The 26,884-nt window shown below is 39.7% G+C and overlaps 2 protein-coding genes across 8 annotated transcripts in view; one reads left to right on the top strand and one right to left on the bottom strand.

The window, feature by feature from the left end:
- Window positions 1–4,491, top strand: part of LOC122002580 (MMS19 nucleotide excision repair protein homolog) — a 26,111-nt gene extending 21,620 nt beyond the window's left edge. For all 7 annotated transcript variants that reach the window (XM_042557797.1, XM_042557798.1, XM_042557796.1 and 4 more), the window contains 3 exons: window positions 3,767–3,847; window positions 3,952–4,031; window positions 4,096–4,491. In XM_042557797.1, the coding sequence (XP_042413731.1) occupies window positions 3,767–3,847; window positions 3,952–4,031; window positions 4,096–4,129 (195 nt within the window). In that variant the 3' untranslated portion in view covers window positions 4,130–4,491. The remainder of the gene's footprint in view (window positions 1–3,766; window positions 3,848–3,951; window positions 4,032–4,095) is intronic.
- LOC122002579 (putative ABC transporter B family member 8) lies at window positions 4,456–26,884 on the bottom strand. Its single transcript, XM_042557793.1, has 7 exons — window positions 26,584–26,884; window positions 26,457–26,511; window positions 26,169–26,347; window positions 7,647–8,104; window positions 6,854–7,574; window positions 5,073–6,766; window positions 4,456–4,983 (listed from the first exon to the last, which is right to left on the bottom strand). Exons 1-7 carry the CDS (start codon window positions 26,827–26,829, stop codon window positions 4,632–4,634), a joined length of 3,705 nt encoding a protein of 1,234 aa, XP_042413727.1. The 5' UTR covers window positions 26,830–26,884; the 3' UTR covers window positions 4,456–4,631.

The raw sequence follows: 26,884 nt of genomic DNA, 5'->3' as shown, positions 1-26,884 counted from the left end.
GAGGGAAACTTAGACATATCCTTGGGATAGGACGTGCCACGACTGATCCAATTTTTGGGGCATGGGATGAAGAAGACTATGATTATGTCTTGGTTATGGGATTCTATGGAACCATCCATCAGTGATACATATATGTTTCTCTCTACTACTAGTGAAATTTGGAATTGCATTACCCGCACTTACTCAAAAGCCATAATCTGTAATGTTGCCCAAGTTTATGAACTCAAAGTCAAAGCGAGTGCTACTAAGCATGGAGATAAATTGGCCACTGAATATGCCACATTTTTACAAAATATGTGGCAAGAACTCGATTACTACCAAGTAATTGAGATACAATGTGTTGTAGATGCTACCGTTTTGAAGAATTTTATTAAAAAGGAGCATGTATATGATTGTTAGCTGGCTTAAATCCTGAATTTGATCAAGTCATGATCTAAATCTTTGGCAAAGACTGCATACTGTCTTTAGCAGAGGCAATTTCTCTACTCTAGGCTGAGGAAAGTTGACGAAGTGTGATGCTTGAGCCCCAACCCATGGCTCGATCAGCCTTGCTGCCAAAATTGATTCGCAGGAGAAAGATAAGTGTGGTGTGACTCCGATTAAAGACAATAAAGCCTATCTTTGGTGCAACTACGATAAGAAACCACGCCACACCTACGAGACATGTTGGAAACTACTTGGTAAACCACCAAGTTGAGAATAGAGAAGTCGTCGTGGGCTAAACAAACTTCAGGCACACTTGATCGAGCAATTCCGTACCAAAGACAATTCAAACCCAGGCAGATTTAACAGTGTAGAAATTGAGAAACTTTGAGGATTGTTGGGTTCTCTTGATAAATCGTCCATGCGTGCTCTTTGACTCTCTTAGGTATCCCCTCACTTCCTTTTTGTATGAATACCTCAAACAAGTTTCTTGATAACTCACTTGGATGCCAGAGACCATATAACACCCAATTCTCAAATTTTCTACACTTATAACCTCAGCCCAAGTTCCATCAAGTAAGTCTCCTCCAAGTGTTTCTTGTGATACTCCAAGTATCCCTCGAGTGTATTCAAGGAGAAAGGCCGCCGCTCCACAAGCGATACAAGTCCAAGAACCTCAACCACAAATCTCCGACCCTGATGCTTGGATCATGGTAAGATCTGACCCACCTTTACAACCCGCTGAATCATCCATTGACTTAATAGATAGCTTTGACCTTCCTATTGCGGTTAGAAAAGGCACTAGAGAATGCATCAAACACCCTCTCTACCTGCTATCTCACTATGTTTCTCTTAAACATCTATCACCAGCACGCAAAAGATTCATAGAGTCTAAATACCATGATGATTCCTAATACTATTTATGAGGCATTGTCAAAAAGCAAATGGAGGGATGCCATGAGGGAGGAAATGGATGCATTAGAAAAGAATAAGACATAGGAGCTTGTTGAGAAGCCAAAGGGGAAGAACATTGTTAATTGTAAGTGAGAGTTGGTGGCAAAAGGTTATACTCAGACTTATGGAGTAGATTATCAGGAGACCTTTCCTCTAGTTGCAAAAATGAATACTGGCAGAGTTCTACTATCTTTGGCTGCACACTTTATAACTAGCAACTTTTACAGTATAATGTGAAGAATGCATTTCTCCATGGAAATTTAGATGAAGAGATTTATATGAACCTCACACAGGATTTGCAAGGGATATTGGTAACAAAGTATGTAAATTGAGGAAGACTCTTTATGGTCTAAAACAATCTTTTAGGGCATGGTTTGGAAGATTTACAAAACTCATGAAAAAGTCTGGGTATATCCAAAGCCAAGGGGACCATACTCTCTTTATTAAGCACTCAACTTCAGGGAAGGTGACGATTCTTCTAGTCTATGTAGATGATATCATTGTAATTAGAAATGATGAAAAGGAAAAACAAGATTTAAAGTAGCAAGTGATAGAAGAGTTTGAAATAAAGGAATTGGGCAAATTGAAGTACTTCTTTGATATTGAGGTAGCATACTCTACCCAAGGATTTTTTATTTCTCAATTATGTGACTGATCTGTTAGTTGAAATAGAGAAGATTCAGTGTAAGCTAACTTCTAGTCCAATGGATCCAAATCACAAGATAGGAGAAGCTAAGGAAGAACCAACTGTTGTTAAGAAAAATGTATCAAAGGTTGGTTGGTAGAGTCATATACCTTGCTCACACTCGTCCAGACATAGCATATGCTCTGAGTGTAATCAGCCAATTCATGCATGATCCAAGAGAATCTCATCTTCAAGCTGCTTACAAAGTATTACATTACTTGAAAGGCACTCTGAGAAAGGAAATTTTGTTCAAGAGAAATGAGACACTAGCTTTAGAAGTTTACATAGATGCAGACTATGTAGGTTCTCTAGTGGATAGAAGATCAACTACCGGATGTTGTACTTTCCTTGGTAGTAATCTGGTGACATGGAGGAGCAAGAAGCAAAATGTAGTGGCAAGATCTTCGAAACAAAATTTAGAGCCATTACTCAAGGATTATGTGAACTACTGGTTGAAAATTATTCTCGATGATTTGAAAATCAAATGGGAATGCCCTATGAAACTCTATTGTGACAATAAGTCAGCTATCAATATTGCTCATAATCCTATTCAGCATGATAGGGCTAAGCATATTGAAATTGATATACATTTCATTAAGGAAAAATTGGAGGAAGGATTAGTGTGTATGTCATATGTCCTTTCAAAATTACAATTGGATGATGTGTTAACAAAGGGACTGAGTAGTTCTAGATTTCATACAGTCAAGTCGGGAATGGAAAACATCTATTCCTAGCTTGAGGGGGAGTGTCGAACTTGAACAGCTTTTGCAGCTTGTATAGAAATAAATAGTTGTGCCAAACAGCTGTGAACAATTTTCCCAGCTAGTACAGAAATAAACAGTGAGCGTAGAGTAGGAAATCAAGGGATTTAGTTAAAAAGATATCTTTAGGAATAATTAGTTTCTTATTCTCGCTTCTATTGTAATTTTTGTATATAATTGGGTATTCCCATTCTGAATGAGATAGAATTTTCCACATCAATTCTTTCCACAAATCTCGCCTACCATTCCTACGGATTATGGCAACATATTGGGATAATAGAGTATCTAACATACATGGCTGACATGCTGTATCGTGTATTAAACACCTTTCCTTTGCTACTAGCTACTGTACAGGAGTGTAGATGGAACACTGGAGGCAGGTTCACTGTGAACTGTCCTTGCATTCCATTGGTTTTACTAAGCTATAAGTTAATACATCTTCAACCTGGGTCCCATTTTTACCAATTGTTGTTACAAACTTGATATAGTTGACTAATACCATTCTTAATGGCCATTGATCATTAGATACATTGTGCTAGCCTTCAAGTATCAGTAGGCAGACCTACCTTTTGTGTTGTATTCGTTCTATAACTTGCAATGTGGACTTAATCAGATCAGGTTTCCCAGTTGTGAACTTTCAATTGGTATACAGAAGCGTTCACTTACTCCTACATCTGGTAGCTTATTTCAGGCCTCTTGATTTATAAGTTTCATGAATTAGTAGTGTCGATCATGGATGCCTTAAGCATCACATTACACTAAAGTTTGCAGTTTGCACTTTCTATCTAGTGGACATCTCATGTGCTCAAGCCTCAGTTTTAATCCATAAAACCTTGTAACTTGACTGAATAGTTGCTTCAATTTGTAACTTCTCTCTGGCATTACAAGTAATTCTCTTTTAAACAAGTTCAGTTAGAAAGGTTCGTGCTGAATTCTGTCTCAGATTGTCCGTGAGACTGCGATTCAATGCCTAGTGGCCATGTCAGTTCTTCCTCATGCAAGGATTTTTCCATTCCGACCAAGGGTATTTGCTCACTGACTGTCATTTGTTTGATAGTTGACGCCTCATTTTTCCCGTCAGAGGCTTATATTAAAAATCGATGCTCTACGCCCTTACTACCTTTTCAGGTTCTTAAAGCTGTTGCTACCGCTCTGGATGATCGAAAGAGGGCTGTTCGGCAGGAGGCTGTCAGATGCCGTCAAGCATGGTTTGAGCTTACCTTTTATACTTTCTTTGTCGTGTGGTTTGATCCATCTAACTACTAAATGCAGGGCCTCAATTGCATCGAGAAGTCTTCAGTTTTGAGAAAATTGAAAGGGAAGGTCGTTTGAGGCCAACATTGTATACTGCTCCAGATCTTCAGCAATTCAAAGAATTTTCATGGTGAATAGAGTTTGACCAGCAGCATGCGTATATAAGATTGTAATGTTTGGATCTGCCAAGCAAACGAGCAATATGCATTCTCAGGCCAAAAGATGTTTACAAGTTTGACTAGCTTGATATCTCCTAAGTGAGGCATTCCCAAACAAGATTCACGAGAAATGTAGGTTTACGGATTTGTATTTATTCTTATCCATTTTTGTGCGAACGATAAGTTGCTTCTGTAATTCAACTCTCAAGATAAGACCAAATTGTTTTCTAAAACATTAAAAGGATTTTTTATTTTATTTTATTTTATTTTGTTTTAAAGAGTTTTGTCCGTAGGCAGTTAATTACGAAAGATTCGCTTTACTTGCGCACGCATGCACAGAATCTATGGAAATGTATACATACTATTCTTGGCGTCCCTCCTCCAGGGGGGCGTTCATCAGGCAGATAGAGCGGCGATGTCGAAGAAGGCGCCCTTCTTGGCGATCAGCTGCGCGTAGCTCCCCCGCTCCATCACCTTCCCCTCGCCGAGAAAAGCGATGGAATCGAGATTCTTGATGGTGTTCAGGCGGTGCGCCACCACCACCGTCGTCCTCCCCACCATGATCCGGTCTAGCGCCTCCTGCACCGCCCTCTCCGACTCCACGTCCAGCGCGCTCGTCGCCTCGTCCAGCAGCAGGATCGTCGGGTTCCGCACGATCGCCCTCGCGATCGAGATCCTCTGCTTCTGCCCTCCCGACAGCTGCACCCCCCGCTCCCCGCAGTTGGTTCCGTATCCATCCTTGAGCGATCTGCATTTCATTTCATTTTCATGCACATTTGTGATCATCAATCTAATCTGTTGGTTGCGTTTAATTGGAATGATTGTGATTGTTATTACGAGATGAAGTCATGGGCATTGGCGGCTCGTGCGGCTTCGACGATCTCGTCCTCGGTGGAGTTGGGTTTGCCCAGGGCGATGTTGTCGCGGACGGTGCCGGAGAAGAGGACCGGGTCTTGGCTGACCAGGGCGGTGAAGCCGCGGAACCAGATCAGGTCGAGCTCCCGGACGTCGGTGTTGTCGATGCGGACGACGCCGCGGTCGACGTCGTAGAAGCGCTGGATCAGGCTGACGACGGTGGACTTGCCACAGCCGCTCCGGCCGACCAAGGCCATGCTCGTCCCGGCCTTCACCTCCAAGCTGAAGCCACGCAGCACCGGGCACTGCGGCCGCGCTGGGTACGCGAAGTCGACCTTCCGGATCTCGATCTTCCCGTGTATCTTCTTACTCTCGCCATTAGAAGAAGCGGAGGAGGAGGAAGAAGCTGGTATGAAGGACTGCCGGTCCAACACCTCGAACACCGACGCCACAGCGGTGGCGCCCTTGGCCAGGTCGGAAGTCATGCTGCCGGCCTCGGCGATCATCTTCCCCGTGCTAACCAAAATGAAGAAGGTCTTGAACACGTCTCCGGCGGATATCTCGCCGGACTGCGCCAATCTACCTCCGTACCAGAAGTCCAACGCCCACGCCAAAAACGACAGGCAGGGCGAGCTTCCTGTCGCCAGGCCCGCCACCCACGCCTTCTTCCTCGACGCCCTCACCGGCTCCTCTTGCGCCTCTGTGAACAGCTCCAGCACCTTGTCGGCGCACCCGAAGGAAGTCACCATCCGGTGGTTGTACACGGCCTCGACGGCGATCTGCGTGCTGCTGTGTTGCGCCTTCGCTAGCGCCACCGATACCCGCGACAGCACCACCTTCTTGGCGTAGTGGCAGATCATCGTCGACGGCTGGATCGCGATCATGACCAGGGCGAGCTTCCAGGCGATGATCAACCCCATGGTCATGGCGACGACCACCCCGGAGGCGGTCTGGAGCAGCAGGGACACGCGGTCTGCGACCAACGTCTTTACCAGCGCCGCCTCGTTGCTCAGCCGCGAGCACAGCGCGCCGCTGGAGTGCGCGTCGTCGTCGAACCACGCCACCTCGAAAGTTAGGATCTTTTCCAGCGCCCGGATCCGAACACGCTTCGTCAATCGCTCGCCCATGTAGGCGAAGCTGTAGTGCTGCAACAGATTGACCAGGATCGAAACCAGTGAGAGGGAGGAGAAAATTAGAGCATAGCGGCGGATGGCGGCTTTCATCTCGTTGTGGTCCTGGAGGAAGAAGGCGGCGATCATGCCGCCGATCGAGAGCGCGTAGATGGGCTGTATGGAGCCAAATACGATGGCGGAGAGGCTGCCGACGACGGCCTGCTTCCACTCGGGCGCGTTCATCGCAAGGAGCCGGGAGAAGGATGGCGCAGGGGCGGTGGCGGCGATGGTAGATTGCTCCTCGGAGAAGGCCGAGAAGGAAGAGGGGCTGGCTTTTGTGACGCTGAGGCGGCTCGCGCTGCTCCTCGCGACGGAGGAAGGGCGGAAGGATTCCGGCTCCGGATCGAGATTGCTCGAAATCCTCTGCAGCTTCACCAGGCGCGAGTAGTGGCTGTTACTCTGAGCGATGAGCTCGTCGTGGGTGCCGATCTCGACGATCCTTCCGGAATCGACCACCGCAATTTGGTCGGCGTTCTTGATCGTGGACAGCTTGTGAGCGACCACCTGATCCATCACCACGTCAACGATGCATTCAATACCGGAGAGGAAAGACGAAGCTTTTCCTTTTTTTTTTTTTTTTTTTTATCGTACCAGTGTTGTTCTTCCCATGGAGGCTTGATCGAGGGCGTTCTGGACCAGCTTCTCCGATTCGGAGTCGAGCGCGCTGGTGGCTTCATCGAGAAGAAGAATGACAGGATTCTTGATGACTGCTCTGGCGATGGCGATCCGCTGCTTCTGGCCGCCGGATAGAAGCGCGCCTCTCTCCCCGATCTTGGTCTCGTATCCCTCCGGCAATTGCCGGATGAAGTTGTGAGCATTCGCAGTCATGGCGGCGGCGTACATCTCCGTGGCGGTGGCTCCGGGCTTCCCCATCAGAATATTCTCCTTGATCGACGTCCCGAAGAGAGCATGGTCTTGGCTCACTAGCCCCATCTTTCCTCTGATCCACCTCAGCTGCAGCTTCCTGATGTCCACGCCGTCGACCCTCACCTCGCCGGCGTCCACGTCGTAGAACCGCTGCAGCAGCGCGATTGCGGTCGACTTGCCGCTCCCGCTGGTGCCTACCAACGCCACCGTCTGCCCCGCCGGGACCCGGAGGCTGAAGTCCCTAAGCACGGCGGCCTCCGGCCGCGAAGGGTACGCGAACCGGACGCCCTCGAACTCCACCTCGCCATGCATCTCCTCCATTCTCAACCCCTTCTGATCCTCCGCATCGATCCGCGGTCGTCTGTTGATCCTCTCGACTATTCTCTTCGTCGCCACCGATGCCTCCGTCAAGTGCTTCACCTCAGGCAGCGCCATGCCCAGAGATCTGCATCAACCATGAATCGATCCATGAACTGAAACAGAAGAAGAAGAAGAAGAAAAATTGAATCTTTCTTACAATCCGCCCAAAACGAAGGAAATCCCGGCTGCATAAATCCGGCCACCGCTCTCTCCATGGTACATCACCAGCCTGCTCCCATACCAAGCAAGGAAGGCCCAGATGGCGAAGGACAAGCCCGTGCTTCCCACTGCGAGTCCCTTGGCGACGCCCTGCTTGATGCCTAGCTTCACGGTCATGTCCAAGATGCCGGCGTACCTCTCCACGATGCTCTTCTCGGCGGTGAAGGAATAGATGGTCTTGACGGAGCTGAGCGCCTGCTCGGCGATGGCGTTGGCTTTGCCGTATGCCTCGCGGGACCTGCGGGAGAGGTAGAGGAGGTACTTGCCGTAGATGAGGCCGGGGATGATGAGGAGGAGGACGAGGGGAAGCGCCACCAAGGAGAGCCTCCAGGAGAAGTAGGTGGAGAAGACGAGGCCGGAGACGAAGGTGGAAGAGTGCATGATGAAAAGCGGCACCTGCACAGGCAGAGCTCATGGAATTGAGTACATGATCTTCTTCTTCATGTCCATGTCCATGGTGATCTTGAAGCTTTGTGTTTTGCTAATAAACTTATATAATTTCTTGTGATAAATCTATTCCATGCAGGCACATAGAATTTTGCTTGAGTGAATTGATCTAGAAATTTTTATTTTATACGACTACTATCAGTTGTGTTATCAATTCTTGGAGAGTACATATGAGTAGAGGTTAGGATTTATTAGGTTAAAGATGAAGGATTGATTAATTTGAAGAATGGAATTATTTGAACAAATAGTTAATTAAAATTGAAGGGAAAAGTGATAAACACTGTAAGATTCACAACATAAAATATATGATATAATCAATGGTAAACTAATTAATGAAGTTGTTATAGAGTAATTAATTTAAGTAAAAAGTTGTAATATATTTAAGAATGATATTACTTTTGAATGTTGGATTAAGAGTTTAGAAGTTGAAAGTATGATATTTTTAACTAAGCCATTAACAAAATTTTGATATTCAAAGGAGTTTGTCACTACAAAAAATAAGGTATTTTGGGACAAAATTGGGGACGAATTTAAAAAAAAAATTCGTTGCAAAAATTTTAGGGACAAAATTTGGGACGAAAATATTTTCGTCCCAAAATGGTTGATGCCAACTTTTGGAACGAATTATGGATTGTTGCAAATTTGGGAACGAATTTGGGGACGAATTTGGCGACGAATAAAATTTTTGTCCCCAAATTCGTTGCAAAAAAGTATACAAATTTATAACGAAAATTATTTTTGTTGCAAACTTAGGTACGAATTTGGGGACGAATTCACATAAATTTTCTGCCAAATTTGTCTCTATTTTTGTAACAAATTTGGAGACGAATTTGATGACAAATTATATTTTGTTGCCAAGTTTGTCCCTAATATTGCAACGAATTTGGGGACAAATTCGGTGATAAAATTTTTTTTGTTGCCATTTTTGTTCCTAAGTTTGCAACGAATAATAAATTTGTTGCAAAAATGACAACGAATTTGGTAACAAAAACTTGCCAAATTCTTTGATAATCATAAGATAAATTTTTGTTCTAGAATTCGTCCCAAATTCTGAAAAATGCTTTAGTGCCGGATTAAAAAGCTACTTAAATTGATGTCCATATCTTGAATTTTTTTGTAAAGGTTGGTATTTAGAAAGCTAAACTTTGAAGAGAAAAAAGATATTTAGTAATTACAATAAAAAATTATATATAATTAAGATCATTATTGCCATTTTGATTTGAGCTAATAGAAGTATGACAAATATTTTTTTATTGCAAGTTTATTTTAGCATTATAATCATATTTCACATTAAACTTTTTAAATGCATATCACTTACATATATTAAGGTGCTAATTAATGAAGTTTGAATTGAGGAAACTTTGAACTTAAAAGTTTTAAGATAACTAGAAAAAATAAACATATAAAACGAATTTTTAATACATACTATAAACATTAAATTAATAAAATATTAACATGAGTGAACATTAAATTATTGAAAGGGTTTGAGATATATTAGATTGTATTGTTAATATAACAGAAATGAGTAGCTTTTATTTTGTTTGATCATCATCCCCCTTATGTTATAAGAAAATTTTGATATAACTTATCATAGATATTGATAGGGGACAATAGAAACAAAATATCAATGCAGCAAATATAGAAATGCTATGATATAAGTGAAATTAAAAAAAAAAGGATAAAAGTAAGTGGGAAAAAAAAAATCTCCCAAGGCAATATGGTTCAATGAGTAATAAAATGAAAGAAAATATATTGAGATGATATGACTCCTAGTAATAAGAGGGATAGAGATTTATGGTTAGCAAAAATAAAGATATTAAAGTGAAAGGTATAAGAGATAAATATAAACTAAAAAAACATTTGTTGAAAATAAAGATATTAAAGTGAAAGGTACAAGAGATAAATATTAATTAAAGAAAACATTTGTTGAAATAATAAAAGTAACTTGTTTGACTGAGTTAGACTTGATGGTTCTTGTAAAAAACCTTAATTATATGGATTCTAATAAAACACCTAAATTATATGGATTCTAAGAATCATATAAGAATTCATATATAGGAAATACAAGAACATATGAGCATGAATCTTCATTTCGAGAACATGACATAAGAAAATAAATATATAAACAAATATGACAAGGAACCTGATTGAAAAGTTATCATTACCTTTAGCGTCATCTAGAAATAATCCCTATGGAAGAAGATGCAGCGAAAAGAAAAGGAAGGTCTTCCAAAGGGCTTAGGGGTGACGGTGCTGAAAAGCTTTAGGTCAATGGGGAACCAAAAGCGCTGTCAAGACTAAAATCCTAAACCTTTGGGGACCAACCCTATATATAGTGGACATTTATTATCAGCTCATAGATAATAATAGATGCGGGACTATAGGTTCTACACATACAAGGTCTACATCCAAAAATCGAAACCCAATAAGCCTAAGTTAGATCACTTTAATGGGTTTGGTTTGTACTCATATGCAGAACTTACAATTAAGCCCACCAATTAGAAATAATAACCAACAATCTTCCACTTGGGCTATTTGTGAGTTGTATATGAAATACAAGTAAAACTTCAGTTGGTATCAAATTTTATGGGTATAGAATATCCCTATAAATAATCTGGTCCATTAACTTCATTAGTATATGACTAATGAGGTCATAGCTACTGCATATGATCATAACAAACCCCAACAATAATCACAATACCAATGTCATTAATGACATAGTTCAAGATGTAAATGTGTAGAGTGAAATTACATGAAATGCGATTAATACATGTCAAGTTTCAACTGGTCCTAAGATGACCTCAAAAGAGGTCAGATCATATTTGTGAAATACTTTATGCTAAACTGTAATGATAAATCATGATCAACTTTATGATTCTAAAAGGAATCTGTATAATATTTACAAATACCAAATGCTAAATAGTAGTGGTAAATAATGATATCACAGTCATGTTGGTGCAACATCCCTCAGGTCAAGGTTGACCTGGGTGACCAAGCTGAGTCTTGGTTTGAGTTTAGATGTTTGACAATAAGAAATTGATTGAAGAAGAGTCAAGTAGGTCAAGGTTGACCGGATACTTGACAGGGAAGTCCTGGTGAGTGAAGCCAGGCAAAAGGAAAACCCTAGTGAGTGAAGCTAGGTGAAAGTCCTGGTGAGTGAAACCAGGTGAAAACCCTAGTGAGTGAAGCTATGTGAAAGTCCTGGTGAGTGAAGCCAGGCAGAAGGAAAACCCTAGTGAGTGAAGCTAGGTGAAAGTCCTGGTGAGTGAAGCCAGGTGAAAGCCCTAGTGAGTGAAGCTAGGCAGATGGAAAACCCTAGTGAGTGAAGCTAGGTGAAAGTCCTGGTGAGTGAAGCCAGGCAAGGGAAAATCCAGATGGATCAAGGATGATCGGACATCTGGTGTTAGGAAGTCCAAGTAGGTCAAAGGATTGACTGGATACTTGGCACGAGGAAATACAGATAGGTCAAAGGGATTGACCAGACATCTGATGGAAGTCCAAGTAGGTCAAGGGAGTGACCAGATACTTGGCATGAATAGAAAAGTCTAAGTGGGTCAAAGGGATTGACCAGACACTTGGTGGGAAGTCCTAGCAGGTCAAAGGAGTGACCAGATACTAGGCATGATGTACCAATAGGTCAAGGTTGACCGGATGTTGGTTTGAGAGGCTTGGAACTTGGTTTGGGCAAAAACCAAGTGTTGGATCGATCAGTGAATCAATCCAGGAGCTGGATCGATCAGTGGATCGATCCAGGCTTCTCCTAAGAGAGCCTCCGGATCGATCCGTGGATCGATTCAGATGTTCCAATCGATCGGTGGATCGATTGGGACGCTGCCACTTCGCTCGATAAGCGCTGGATCGATCCGTGGATCGATCCAGGCGTTTTTCCAGAGCACAGAGGCGCTCTGGATCGATCCGTGGATCGATCCAAAGCCTCCCCGATCGATTGGGAACATTCGAATCGATCGGGATCCGACCGTTGGCGTCGATAAAGGCCGCAGGCGTTCATTTCCTTCGGGATCTCTTCACCGTTTCATCTCAGATCTTCGCCAGCTCCTCCACAGCACTCTCAAAGCTCGTGATCGCCAGTTCTTGAAGGTTCTTGGAAGCTCTCCGAGTCAAGAGGCGGATCAAAGGCAAGAAGAGAAGCTAGGGTTAGGGTTTTCTGCATTCATTGTAAGCTTTGTGCTTGTATTTTGTTTCCCTTTCCTTCTTCTTGTACCGAGAGTCTTGTAGGGCTTCTCCGCCCTCGGTAGTTACCGAAAAGGAGTGTTTCATAGTGGAGGGTGCGTGCGTGGTGTGGATCCTTGGATTAGTCACCTCCTTTGGAGGTGGATACCAAGTAAAATCCTAGTGTTAGCGTGGTTGTATTTGTTTGTGTATTTTCCGCTGCATATTCTTGAAGAAACAATCAACGCCAAGCAACGCCGAGCAACGCCAAGCACCGAGCGAACGCGACGAGCTATTCACCCCCCCTCTAGCTACTTTTGGTCCTAACAAGTGGTATCAGAGCGAGGCCGCTCTTCATCGGAATCATCGCCGGAAGGGTCAAGCATAACAAGAAAAGCTAGAGGGTGAAGAAGTTGAAGCAAAAATTGTCAAAGTCAAAGATATCAAAAAGCTCAACTTCAAGATGCAATTCCAAGATGGACTTGGATTTGACACAAGGGTGGCTCCACCATACACTTCCACGAGTTTTGATTCTTGGAAATCAAGAATTGAAAATTTTCTTATGATGGAGATAGAGCAATGGTTTGCTCTAATGGAAGGCTTCGAGGCTCCAACAAACTCAAAGGGAAAAGTTCTCAAGAGGAGCAAGTGGAGCCAAGAGCAAGTCCAAAGGTGCGAGGCCAATGACAAAGTGACCAAGCTTTTGGTCAATTTATTGCCAAGCACCATCCTTTGTAAAATTGGAGAATTTGAAGATGCAAAGGAACTATGGAGCAAATTGGCCAAGCTTCATGAAGAGATCCCCTCCACTGTACAAGATCATGAAGAATCCGGAGAGGGTGACTCTTTGGAGCAAGATCAAGAGGAGGACTCCAAGGTTGAGAGATGCTCAACCTCCGAAGAAGAAGAAATCCAAGAAGCTTCATCCTCAAGGGAATGCAACGAAGGGAACAAGGAGGGAGCATACTCCTTGTTTCATATTCAAGATGATGAAGCCTCCACCTCTAGGATTGAGGGGGAGCAATCCTTGGTGACGCCGGATCAAGAAGAAGGAGAAGCTTCTACATCCGGGTCAAGAGATGAAGAGATTGAAGAAGCTTCTACCTCCACGAGTCAAGAAAAATCAAATGGAGGAGAATCAAGATCGGATCAAGAGGAAGCTTCTACCTCCGGATCCAAAGGGAAAGATGCCACCCCTACAAGCAAAGGTATAAACATTTCAATTAATAATAAAAATCATATTATATGCTTTGAATGTAGGGAACATGGGCACTACAAGAGCAAGTGCCCCAAATTGGCCAAGAAAAAGGGCCAAATGGCACAAAAAAGAAAGGAGAAGCTCAAGGAGACCATCCCCGGAACAAAGAAGAGCAAGGAGCACATTGTGTGCTTCTCTTGCAATCAAAAAGGGCATTACCGAAGTCAATGCCCCAAGGGGAAGAAGGTGGTCAAGGCTCAAGGAAGCTCTAGTCAAGGGGGAGCCTCTAAGGTAAAGAAGAAGGTAACATTTATTGAGCCTACTCCTTTACATTATGGTAAAAAGCATGATAGTTCAAATTTATATCATTTTAATGCTATTTACCATGAAAATAGAAAGCATGATAGCGTTAAAGAAAAACATATAACTTTTCATGCTAAAACTACTACACCTAAGGCTAGGATTGTAGGTAAAAATCTAGGCGAAAACACTAAGGAAAATAGACACATGCCAAAGATAAAAAATGCTCATGGACCAAAACCTAAGGATTTAATGATAGAAAATCAAGTCTTGAGGTCAAGACTTGACAAACTAGAAAAGACCCTAAAAAGGATGGAGAGTATCCTTAAAGGGCAAAATGAGCAATACCTAGGGCTAGGAGCACAAAGGTCATCCAATGGCTATAGAGGTTTGGGATACAAACCCAAAGCTAAAAAGGATGTGCCTAGTTATCATAGGGTTCCATATAGCTATGGAACAAACCCTAAGTCTAGAGGTCAAGTCAAAGATACATGGGAAGATATCCCTAGAAATATCTTTGCAACCAAAGTGACTAAGACTTCTAAGAAGTCTAAGAAAGTCACTAACAAGGTCACAAGGGAGGCTATCCCTAGAGTTGACCTAGAAAGTGTGACCAAGGCTTCTAAGAAGCCCAACAAGGTCACTAGGAAGGTATCTAGGGAAGTTATCCCTAGTGAGTACCTAGAGCATCCAAGGAGCACCAATAGGTGTTGGGTTCCTAGGAGCATCTTCTCTACCCCATAGATGGGTTAGAGAGTGTCAACTCCGATTAGAAGGGTAGTTAACCTAACTTTGAGGAAATTGACACTCAAGGAGCATTTTCAAGGTTTTAGATAACCTTTGAAAATGAAATGGACCTATTGATTACTCCTTGAAAGAGTAAAATGTGCCTAATGGTGGAAGAATTGATTTTAATCTTAAATGACACATATTGGGAAATTCATAAGAACTATCAAGTTGGGATTTTGGTATGTTCTTAGGCAATTTAAGGCAATCCGGGCCTTAATTTAAAAGTGCCACTCTTGTGGAAAAATGGAATATGCCAACATTTGAGGACATGTTTATTTTCAATTGGCATACATTAAATCAAGGAAATTAGAAATGCCAATTTAGGCTTTGGCATTCTCTTGTAGCACTTTAGGGCAATCTAGGTTTAAGTTGTAAGTTTAGCTAAGACCTTAAGGATACTTAGATAGTTAATCTAGGTATATTTTATTTATGCTAAATCTTGCCATGATTGTTTGCCCATCATATGCCATGACATCATGTCTAGTTTTGCATTCATGATTTATTATGAAAAATTCAAAAAAAAATACCATGTCATGACATTCATACATCATGTAGTAATAGGATAATTTCTTTTGAAAATTATTTTCTTTTGATGTATGCCATAACATAATCATGCATTAAGTTTAATTCCTTGTAATTAAGGACGAATGACATTTAACAACAATTATTGACAAGTGACATCCTAGGTGGATGTCTAATATTTCTAAAATGCCTAGATAGATATGCATGATCTCTAGATTAGGGCAAAAACCAAAATCTACATCTCACAAAGACTATAAGGTGACTTGTATGTGATTAGTGCACATTAGATACAAGTGAGATGTTAGGAAGATGAATAAAACTCAAGATGTTGATTTAGTGCATTCTTTTGAGTTTTAGGTTCATCAAAACACATAGTTATGTGTGTTTCCATCATTGGGAAAGATAATGTACAAGTCATGTGCATTATGCCCAAGGAACATGATGGGATATTGGTTTTGAAAATGTTTTTAAAATATTTTTGGAAAACCTTGGTGAAGGCTATCTTTTGATAGTAATCACCATTGAATAGTTAAACACAAACTTGAAGAAAAACACTAAAGTTTTTGCAAGTTTTCAAGTTTGTGTCAATCTTTGAAAATATGATGTATTTTCATAGAAAACTAATTTTCTTTGATAGTATATGCCCTAAATAATGTCTACACGAAATTTCATGATTTTTGGATTTTTTTAGAATTTTCTAGGGGTTTCTGAAGTTGACTGAAATGGAATTTCAGCAACTATCAGAGCTCCAATCGATCCATGGATCGATTGGAGTGCCCGAATCGATCCGTGGATCGATTCAGAAGGCAAGTCTCCCGCGAGCAGAAGCTCGCTGGATCGATCAGCCGATCGATCCAGGTAGTCTGAATCGATCAGTGGATCGATTCAGAAAGGTTCAATCGATTGGAACCCAACTCCAATCGATCCAAGTTGCTGATTTTGGCTGGGAAGGCTTGATTTCAGCATCTTTGAACCTCTTTGAATCTAGGTAACCATTCCAAACCCCTAAAATACATTTGTATACATACAAAGGGTGTTTTCATGTGAAAATAAGGATGGATTGGTTAAGGAAGGCTTCATTGAAGTTTAGGTTGAGGTTTGTTTCAAATTTTGAGTATTTGAACCTCAAAACTTCTAAATTTGGGTTTCCTAAAGGTTTAGGGATTCCAAGTCATTGTTGGTGCAATGACAGAAGTCACCACCATGTCTTTAGGGGGAGGGACTCTTTAAAGACATGAAAAATTACTTTTCATGAACCTTGGAAGGTGGTTAACCTTCTTTAAAGAAAATGCTCATGTATGAGCTTTTGAACTTGAAATGGGGAGTGAATATTCTCATTATTTCAAGTGAGAACTCAAGTGGTTAGATAATGCTCAAGGTTGGGTATTTGTCTACATTGAGGGAGAAGTTAAGGATAAATGAAGGGTATGGGACCTTCATTATCGTGTTGATCACAACGAGTGATGTTGTGAACAACGATGAGCAACTCTTCAGGGGGAGAGTTTTCAACAAATGGATTTGTTGATGTATACCCAAAATTGGGGCATGGGTTGATGTGTGCCCAAAGATGGGTTGATGTGTGCCAATAGGGGGAGAATGAAAGGACCTATGAATGGGTGTAAGTTAGGCTTTCATTACCTAGAGGGAGTGTGCCTTCGTAGGGGGAGAATGAAGAGCTTAATTTATATGTTCATTACCTAGTGGCATGAAGATTGAGGCTATAGGATTAGCCTAACTTACATGTGGTATTGTAAGTGTTATTGTGGTATTGTCAAACATCAAAAAGGGGGAGATTGTTGGTGCAACATCCCTCAGGTCAAGGTTGACCTGGGTGACCAAGCTGAGTCTTGGTTTGAGTTTAGATGTTTGACAATAAGAAATTGATTGAAGAAGAGTCAAGTAGGTCAAGGTTGACCGGATACTTGACAGGGAAGTCCTGGTGAGTGAAGCCAGGCAAAAGGAAAACCCTAGTGAGTGAAGCTAGGTGAAAGTCCTGGTGAGTGAAACTAGGTGAAAACCCTAGTGAGTGAAGCTAGGTGAAAGTCCTGGTGAGTGAAACCAGGTGAAAACCCTAGTGAGTGAAGCTAGGTGAAAGTCCTGGTGAGTGAAGCCAGGCAGAAGGAAAACCCTAGTGAGTGAAGCTAGGTGAAAGTCCTGGTGAGTGAAGCCAGGTGAAAGCCCTAGTGAGTGAAGCTAGGCAGATGGAAAACCCTAGTGAGTGAAGCTAGGTGAAAGTCCTGGTGAGTGAAGCCAGGCAAGGGAAAATCCAGATGGATCAAGGATGATCGGACATCTGGTGTTGGGAAGTCCAAGTAGGTCAAAGGATTGACTGGATACTTGGCACGAGGAAATACAGATAGGTCAAAGGGATTGACCAGACATCTGATGGAAGTCCAAGTAGGTCAAGGAAGTGACCAGATACTTGGCATGAATAGAAAAGTCTAAGTGGGTCAAAGGGATTGACCAGACACTTGGTGGGAAGTCCTAGCAGGTTAAAGGAGTGACCAGATGCTAGGCATGATGTACCAACAGGTCAAGGTTGACCGGATGTTGGTTTGAGAGGCTTGGAACTTGGTTTTGGGCAAAAACCAAGTGTTGGATCGATCAGTGGATCGATCCAGGAGCTGGATCGATCAGTGGATCGATCCAGGCTTCTCCTAAGCGAACAGAGAGCCTCTGGATCGATCCGTGGATCGATCCAGATGTTCCAATCGATCAGTGGATCGATTGGGACGCGGCTGCTTCGCGCGATAAGCGCTGGATCGATCCGTGGATCGATCCAGGCGCTTTTCCAGAGCACAGAGGCGCTCTGGATCGATCCGTGGATCGATCCAGGCGCTTTTCCAGAGCACAGAGGCGCTCTGGATCGATCCGTGGATCGATCCAAAGCCTCCCCGATCGATTGGGAACATTCGAATCGATCGGGATCCGACCGTTGGCGTCGATAAAGGCCGCAGGCGTTCATTTCCTTCGGCATCTCTTCACCGTTTCATCTCAGATCTTCGCCAGCTCCTCCACAGCACTCTCAAAGCTCGTGATCGCCAGTTCTTGAAGGTTCTTGGAAGCTCTCCGAGTCAAGAGGCGGATCAAAGGCAAGAAGAGAAGCTAGGGTTAGGGTTTTCTGCATTCATTGTAAGCTTTGTGCTTGTATTTTGTTTCCCTTTCCTTCTTCTTGTACCGAGAGTCTTGTAGGGCTTCTCCACCCTCGGTAGTTACCGAAAAGGAGTGTTTCATAGTGGAGGGTGCGTGCGTGGTGTGGATCCTTGGATTAGTCACCTCCTTTGGAGGTGGATACCAAGTAAAATCCTAGTGTTAGCGTGGTTGTATTTGTTTGTGTATTTTCCGCTGCATATTCTTGAAGAAACAATCAACGCCAAGCAACGCCGAGCAACGCCAAACACCGAGCGAACGCGACGAGCTATTCACCCCCCCTCTAGCTACTTTTGATCCTAACAAGTCAGAGTGTCAAACAAACATATAAATTTCCATTAATGTTTTGAACTTTAAGTATGTATAATAATTAAAATAAAATATTTATCTTTATTATCAAATATAGAGCAATAAAATAAATATAGACCCTTACTAGATGAGTTCTTCTTCCATAAGGACTTTCATATCCACAACATGCGCATGAAACACCTTAGACACTAAGCCTTTGGTGAGTGGATCGACCAATATGGAATCTGTGCTGATGTGCTTTTTCATAATCTGACTACTCTAAATTCTTTCTTTAACCACTAGAAACTTGATGTCGATGTGCTCAAACTTCGACGAACTGCGGTTGTTCTTGGAATAAAGTTCTGTGGCTTTATTATCACAGTAGATCCTTAGTGGCTTGTCAATGCCATCAACGATCTGTAATGCTGTGATAAAGTTCCGCAATCAAATCCCGTAATTGGATGCTTCGTAGCATGCTACCAACTCTGCCTCCATAGTAGAAGTGGCTACTAGCGTCTGCTTGATGCTCTTCTAAGATATAGCACTTCGAGCAAGCATGAAAATATAACCCGAAGTAGATCTTCTACTATCCAAGCATCCAGCAAAATCATAATCTAAATATCCAATCATCTCCAAATGATCTGATCTTCGATACGTGAGCATATGTCCTTTAGTTCTTTGCAAATACCGCATCACTCTCTCTATCGCTTTCTAGTGCAATGGTCCTAGGTTACTTACATATCTGCCTAACATCCCCACTATAAATGCTATATCTGGTCGAGTACAAACTTGTGCATACATGAGACATCCCACTACTGACGCATATGAGAATTGTTCCATCTCCTTTATTTCAAGTTCAAGCCATGGACACTGCTGTAAATTGAACTTGTCACCTCTTGACACAGGTGTGTCACTAGGTGTACAGTTCTGCATACCATATCTTATAAATATCTTTTCAATATAGGCCTATTGTGAAAGTCTAAGAATGCTCTTGAATGATCATGATAGATCTGTATGCTTAAAATAAAGGATGCTTCACCAAGAGCTTTTATTTCAAAATTACCAGATAGAAATGACTTGGTTTGATGCATCATACCCTTATTGTTGCTCGTAAGTAATATATCATCCACATACAAAACAAGTATAACAAACTTGCTTCCACTGAACTTGACATATATGCACTGATCAACGGAGTTCTCTTTAAATCCAAATGAGGTAACTACTTGATCAAATTTTCGGTACCAATGACGGGACACTTGCTTTAAATCATAAATAGACTTCTTTAATCTACATACTAGGTGCTTCGAGTCCTGAGACTCAAAGTTCTCTGGTTACACCATATATATAAGCTTCTCTATGTCTCTATTGAGGAATGTAATCTTTACGTCCATTTTATGTAGCTTTAAATCATAATGAGCTACAAGTGCCATGATTACCCTAAGGGAGTCTTTCATCAACATAGGTGAAAAAGTCTCCTTATAATCAATGTCTTCTTTTTGAGTGAATCCCTTAGCAACAAGACGAGCCTTATACTTTTCGACATTTTCCATTGAATCCCGCTTGGTTTCAAATATCCATTTACAACCAATGAGCTTCTTTCCTTCAGATAATTCGACAAGTTCCCAAACGTCATTGTCTGCCATAGACTTTAACTCTTCTTGCATGACGTTAATCCACTTTTTAGGGTTAGAACATTGTTTGACTTATTGGAAAGATGTAGAATCCCTTTCCAACCCTATGCTAAAATTATACTCTTGGAGATAAACATAATCATGAAAATTCGTGGTTCTCCGTTCCCTTGTGGATCGCCTTAAAGACACTTGTGTTTGAGGTGGTTGAGGTACTTGCTTATCAAAATGAGACAATACTTCAATTTTAGTGGCATGTTCCTCTAATTGCATTGGAGATGTCATGGGAATATCTTGGTTCACTATGCTCACTGGATCTGTGATTCTCATAATATGCGGTATGGTAATCATGCATACCGCTACTGATTGCACTAGTAGTGACCATAGGAGGACTGCCAATGCTTTCCTCAAAAGATACTTTCCTGATTTTATTACTCTCACTGTCCTCAATGAACTTGGCGTTTCTCGTTTCGAAGAAGGATCTATTAGAGGGATCATAAAATTTATATCATCTTGACTTTTCAGAATAATCTATAAAATTGCAGCTAATTGTTCTTGAGTCCAGTTTCCTTTCATTAGGCCTGTAAGGCCTAGCTTCAACTGGATAACCCCAAACATGTAAATTCCTAATGCTAGGCTTTCTACCCGTCCATATCTCGAATAAGATTTTAGTTACTATCTTACTAGGTACTTTATTGAGTAGGCAAACAACAGTCTTGAGTTCTTCACCCTACAAAGACTATGGTAAAGAAGTGAAGCCATCATACTTCTTACCATGTCTTTTAGGGTTTGATTGCGATGCTCAGCTATACCACTCTGACTGGGTGTACTAAACATGGTATATTGGGGTACAATCTCACACTCAGTAAGGTAGTTCACAAAAGGTCTTGGACGTTGTTCACCTGATCCATCCTATCGATTGTAATGTTCACCTCCACAGTCGGATCAGATGACTTTAATTTTCTTACCTAGTTGAAGTTCAACTTCGGTTTTGAAAATTTTGAACATGTCCAAATATTGTGATTTCTCATGAATAAGGTACAGATAACCAAATCTGGAATAATCGTCTATGAAGCTAATAAAATATGTATGTCCATTCCAATATGCTTAGGGAATAATCCACATACGTTCGTATGTATTAGTTCCAAAATGTCATTATAACGGTTGGTCTTCTTGTTCCTTTTGTTAGTAGTTTTCCCCTTAACACACTTTATGCAAAATCAAAGTCTGACATATTAAGGGAATCGAGAATTCCATGTGACATTAAACTTTCTAGCCGTTCTTTGGATATATGTCCTAAACGCCTATGCCATAACATGGAAGAATTTTCGTCGGTCAATTTGTGTTTCGTACCTATACTATGCATTATTACGTTGTCAACCATAGAAGTAAAGGTGTTCAATTTATAAAGCTTATCAACTAAGGAACTATTGCCAACCAACACTAAATTAAGAAAATACTAAAAATTCTATTTCTAAATAAACAAGAATAACCTGATTTATCCAAATAAGAAATTAAAATTAAATTCTGTCTAAAAGACGGTACAATAAAAGTATTTTCTAAATTCAGAAAAATATTAGTTCCTAAACAAAGCTTAAAAACATCAATCGACTCAACTTTAACCTTCTTTCCATTTCCTATATAGATGTATCTTTCACCATTAAGCAAAAGTCGACTCCTGAGATAACTCTGCATAGTGATACTTATGTGAGTAGAAGCATCGATATCTATCCACCAATTGTCAATGGGTACAATAGCTATATTGACTTTCGAACTAATAAAGTTGAGAAGTTTACCTTTCTTTACATGCTAGTTGGCGTACTTGAAGCAGTCTTTCTTCATATGACATTTCTTCTTGCAAAAAACAAGAACAAGTGGATTCCTTATCTTTCTTTTTGTGCTCCTTATGGTCATTGCCTCTAAAATCTACAGTTTATTTTCCTTTTTCTTTTCCTTTGTTATTGATTCTCTTTCGTTTCTTGCTCGCACTTTGAAAACTAGATGCTAAGTGAGAACTCTCAGATGTCTCAATCTTTAATCTCCTCTCCTTTTGCACGCATTGTGTAATAGACTCATTTAATGTCCACTTTTCCTTTTGAGTATTATACGATATCTTAAAAGGAGTGAACCATGCAGTCATAGACATCATGATAAAATGCACTAACATACCCTCGGACATATCGAGTTTTAGTGCTTTCAGACTTGCCGCTATATTGGACATCTCCATAATGTACTCCGTTATGCTTTCTTTACAATTGTACTGCATGGTTACCAACTTCATAAGAAGTATAGTAGTCTCGACCTTTTCATTTGAGGTGAATCGATCTGCCAATTGGTCCAGAAAACACCTAGCATCTCCTCCCTCTGTTATTGAGCCCTTTATTGGTGCCGGTATGGAAAGCTTCATGATATTCAGACACATGCGATTTGATTTCTCTCATAGCTGAAATTCAGTCCTCTACTCTATAGTGCTAGCACTGGTTAGAAGTGCTGGACGATCATTCCTTAATACATAGTCTAAGTCCATGCAGCCTAAGACTACGATCACACATTCTTTCCATTCAGAAAAATTTGAACCAGTTAGGCAGTTACTGTTGGGATGTTATTAATGCTGGTAGTTATAAATTGCACTGGAATTAAATAGAAAAATTTATTTAAGCACACGATTTAACTAAAGCCAAAAACATATAAATAATATAAAATTATGCAAATACAATAAAATTTTAAATGTATATAAATGAGTTCTTTATGAGATACCAAGTACAACACAATGTGCCTTATTTTGGGTCGACACATTATTTATTAGCAATGCTCTCTAATATAACTCAAACTTTAATTGGTCACACAATGTGTCTTCCTTTGGGCAGACCCATTGTGCGTATAATATGATACTTTATATGAGTTATATTTTGGTCCATACCTCACAACAACCTTAATCGACCACATAATATGTCTTCCTTTGGGCTGACATATTTTGTGTATGAGCTGAACAAAATAATATTTTGTTCTATAGTTGTAAGCTACCTTATGGATATATCTAACATAAAAGTAATCTTCTTTTGGGTTGATTACTTTTAGCATATATATACACGTCTACCAACATAAAATGCACTAAACCTACTTAAGGTGTCTTTCTTTGGGCCGACACATTAATTCAACTTAGTAGCACGTTGTGTGGATAGACTCAAGAAAATTCTAGGAACTTAATTTGAACAGAAATTACTTAATCGCCTTAACAACTCCAAATTAAACTTATCAATTGATTGATACCATATGACAATCGATTGGTTTTATGCAATCAATTATCTGAATCGATTTGAAAGTCTACTATATACCACTACATGACCATATATAAAATCTTCCTTTAAGAAATTAAAATTTTCTTCAAGTTTTATAATTAAATAGTATTATTTAATACTACTTAATCCCTTAATTATTCATGCATTAAAAAAAAATTAATGTACATTTATTTATTCATGTTTTTTTATTTTTTTTAAGTGTTTCAACAACAGTGCCAAGAGAAAAAAAACGCATTACGTTTTTTTAATGCAACATTGTTTAAACAAAACAGTATGTGTTGTTTTAAATGACATTTCACCGAAACAGTATATTTTTTCTTCAGCATGAAACAGTAAAAAAAAGTATTTACGAATAAAAGAATTTATTTTCAATTAAAAGCTAACTTAATAAAGGAAAGAATCTCAATTGATAAAGAAAATAAATTTAATCGAAATAAAAATAATCTCAATTGAATAAAAATAATTTTAATCCATTGATAATAGATGTAGTGATCATGAGTTTAAGGCTATTTATAGATTGAAATTTTTAATCTTTTTTGTTAAAAATTTTAGACTCGACAATCGATTGCTCGACCAAAGCAATCGATTGAATCATCACAATTTTAACTAAAATTAGATTAAACAGTGACGATTTTTTTATCGTTCTTCGTATTCTTTTTAGAAACATGAAAAACTCAAAAAAAAAAAAAAAAGTCTATCTTAGTTTTCTCATATATGATTTTTTGATGATAAAAAATTATATTATACTAGGAAAACTTAATCTAGCATACATACAACAAATCGACGAAAATCATATACTGTATTGCCATAAAATCATGAAACAGGGTCTTGACTCTAATACCAATTGATGATTTTTTTAAAATACCTAAATCGCATGGATTCTAAGAATCGTATAAGAATTCATATATAGGAAATACAAGAACAGATGAGCATGAATCTTCGTTTCATTGAGAACATGACATAAGAAAATAAATACATAAATAAATATGACAACAAACATAATTGAAAAGTCATCCTTGTCTTTACGGCCGCCTAGAAATAATCTCCGTGGAAGAAGATGCAACGCAAAGAAAAGGAAGGTCTTCCAAGGGGTTTAGGGATGATGACGCTGAAAAACTTTAGGTCAATGGGGAATCAAAAGTTCTGTCAAAATTAATCCCTAAATCCTTAGGACCAGCGTATATCTAGTGGATATCTATTATCAACCCATAGATGACAATAGATGCAGGATTATATGTTCTACACATACAAGGTCTACATCTAATAATCGAAACCCAATAAACCTAAATTAGATCACTCTAATGGATTAGATTTATACTCATATGCATAATTTATAGTTAAACCTACTGATTAAAAATAATAACCAACAAAACTAGTAATAAATAAGATTTATATAAATCTCAATTCCTAACTAATCAAGTCTCTTAATAAATTCAAGCACAATTCCATGCATGTCACTCCTTTCTAATCATAGCTAGTCAATTGCTTACTATGTGTTGCATGTGGTGCCTAACACTTTTCCCATGGAAATATAATATTCTTTTATCAATGATTTTATATTTTTTAAGAATATAAGTGATTTTAAATTTAGGAAAAAATAATGTTCAGATCAATTTATTTAAAAGTATTTTTTTTGGCAATATTAATACTTAAACTCTGTAAATTTATACCTCTAAAGCAATTTTTAAAAGAAGAAAAAAGAAAAAAAAAATACTAACATTTGTGAATTGTTTTGATCAATGTTTACATCTAAAGCTGTTTTATATACAAAACTCTAAATTAAATAGTTAATTGTTTAATATAGAATATTGCTGTTTAAAATACCATGCCAATTTGTTAAAGACAAGGAATTTGATTCATGGACTTTCAAGGCAAAAAAGATGCCCTTTAAATAAAAAAGAAGTCAAAAGGAATATTAGTTTTTAAAATTTCCATTAGTTTATTCATTATGTTAAAGCTAGTTCTTGTAAAGAACTGAAGGTGCACCTCTAATTTTCTTTACTATTCAATAAATTTGTAAAGAGAAATATCTACTATCAAAATCTAAAGCTCTTAAAAATATTAACTTCTAACTAATTGAGCAAATTAAGACTTTCAAATTATTTCATTTAGACAAAAGTTTAAGTTTCATGAAAGAATTCTATTACATATTATTACCACAAGATGTCCTAATGCTATATTGGATGCACGAAAGCAACAAAGTTAAACTTCTTTAGATATCAAGGATGTTATTGTTTTTCATACCATTGCCATTTCTAACTTGTTGACCATTCAAATCAACACAAATACAAGGAATTTGATGCAAAAAGAATCCCTTTATTCTTCTTCTTGAAAGAATCTAAAGACTGTACCATTTGATTCTATCATCATTATCTTTCATGTGTTCTTTAAAACCTTATTAAAAAAGCTATTGGTTCCTTATTAGTTTACCAAATATTTGATAATAAAACATCTTTTAATTACTAGGGTATTTCTATAACCCTAGCTACTAGGGTTTCTGATATAACTACTCATCTGATGTCAAATCAAACTTAATCATCTGACAAATCCTTATATTTTAAATAAAGACCTTTTTTTATAATAATAATAGTAAAAAAAAACTAGCTAGGTTTTTGGGAAGAACAAAAAGGGAATATTCTTCTAAATAACTCAATCAGTTAATTAATTACCTTCTCACTTAGCACTTCTTGAATTAGAGAAGTGTCCTTTGAGATACTGTTAATGATCTCTGCTGTTGTTGCCTCTTGTGAATCAAAGAATGCAACCTCTTGTCTCAGAATAGCTTCCAAATACTTGTGTCTGATCCTCAGCACCTGCCTCTCACTCGTTTTGCTCCAACAATACCCTTCTGCGAAGCATCGGTCAATCGATCAACAAATCGATTATATGAATGTGTGCAAGATATAATTCTATAATAACTAAATCACTGAACAAGATCATGGATAGGCATTGATCACCCAAAAAGGCCACCAGCAGCACTGCCAATCCCAAGTACACAAAGTACAAGCAATACTGCAGACAAATGATAAAACCTCAAATTCATGAAATTAAGGCTGCAAAAGAAATTAGGGCTAGCTGTACTACCTTCTCTACGTCCTTCATGAAATCTGCATGGTCAAGAAGGCCAGAGCTGTGAGCCTTGCCGTAGCCTAAGCTGTTCATGACTCCGCTGGCGAAGAGAAGAAGGCAATTGACCGAGCATCCATCTCCCACAGCTCCCGCGGTTCCCATCACCATCAGCACAACGTCCACCCAATCTGCAAATAAGAAGACTGATCCATGGCCATGTCCTTTGGCTTCCTCTCCTTCAGCTTTGCCTTCTCCCTCCATTAATTGCTATAACAGAAATGGAGTGTTGTGATGCAAGACGAAGAGGCCTCTCCAT

The sequence above is a fragment of the Zingiber officinale genome, chromosome 7A (genome assembly GCF_018446385.1).
Source record: "Zingiber officinale cultivar Zhangliang chromosome 7A, Zo_v1.1, whole genome shotgun sequence".
In the NCBI taxonomy this organism is placed as follows: domain Eukaryota; kingdom Viridiplantae; phylum Streptophyta; class Magnoliopsida; order Zingiberales; family Zingiberaceae; genus Zingiber; species Zingiber officinale.
This window is presented reverse-complemented; position numbering and strand designations above follow the sequence as displayed.

Excerpts from the sequence above, each read along its gene's own strand:
- LOC122002579 (XM_042557793.1), bottom strand. The coding sequence starts at position 26,829 with ATGGAGGGAGAAGGCAAAGCTGAAGGAGAGGAAGCCAAAGGACATGGC. Across the intron at positions 7,575-7,646 it reads TCCTTCGTTTTGGGCGGATT|ATCTCTGGGCATGGCGCTGC; the intron begins GTAAGAAAGATT and ends TGGTTGATGCAG. Across the intron at positions 4,984-5,072 it reads AATGCCCATGACTTCATCTC|ATCGCTCAAGGATGGATACG; the intron begins GTAATAACAATC and ends AATGAAATGCAG.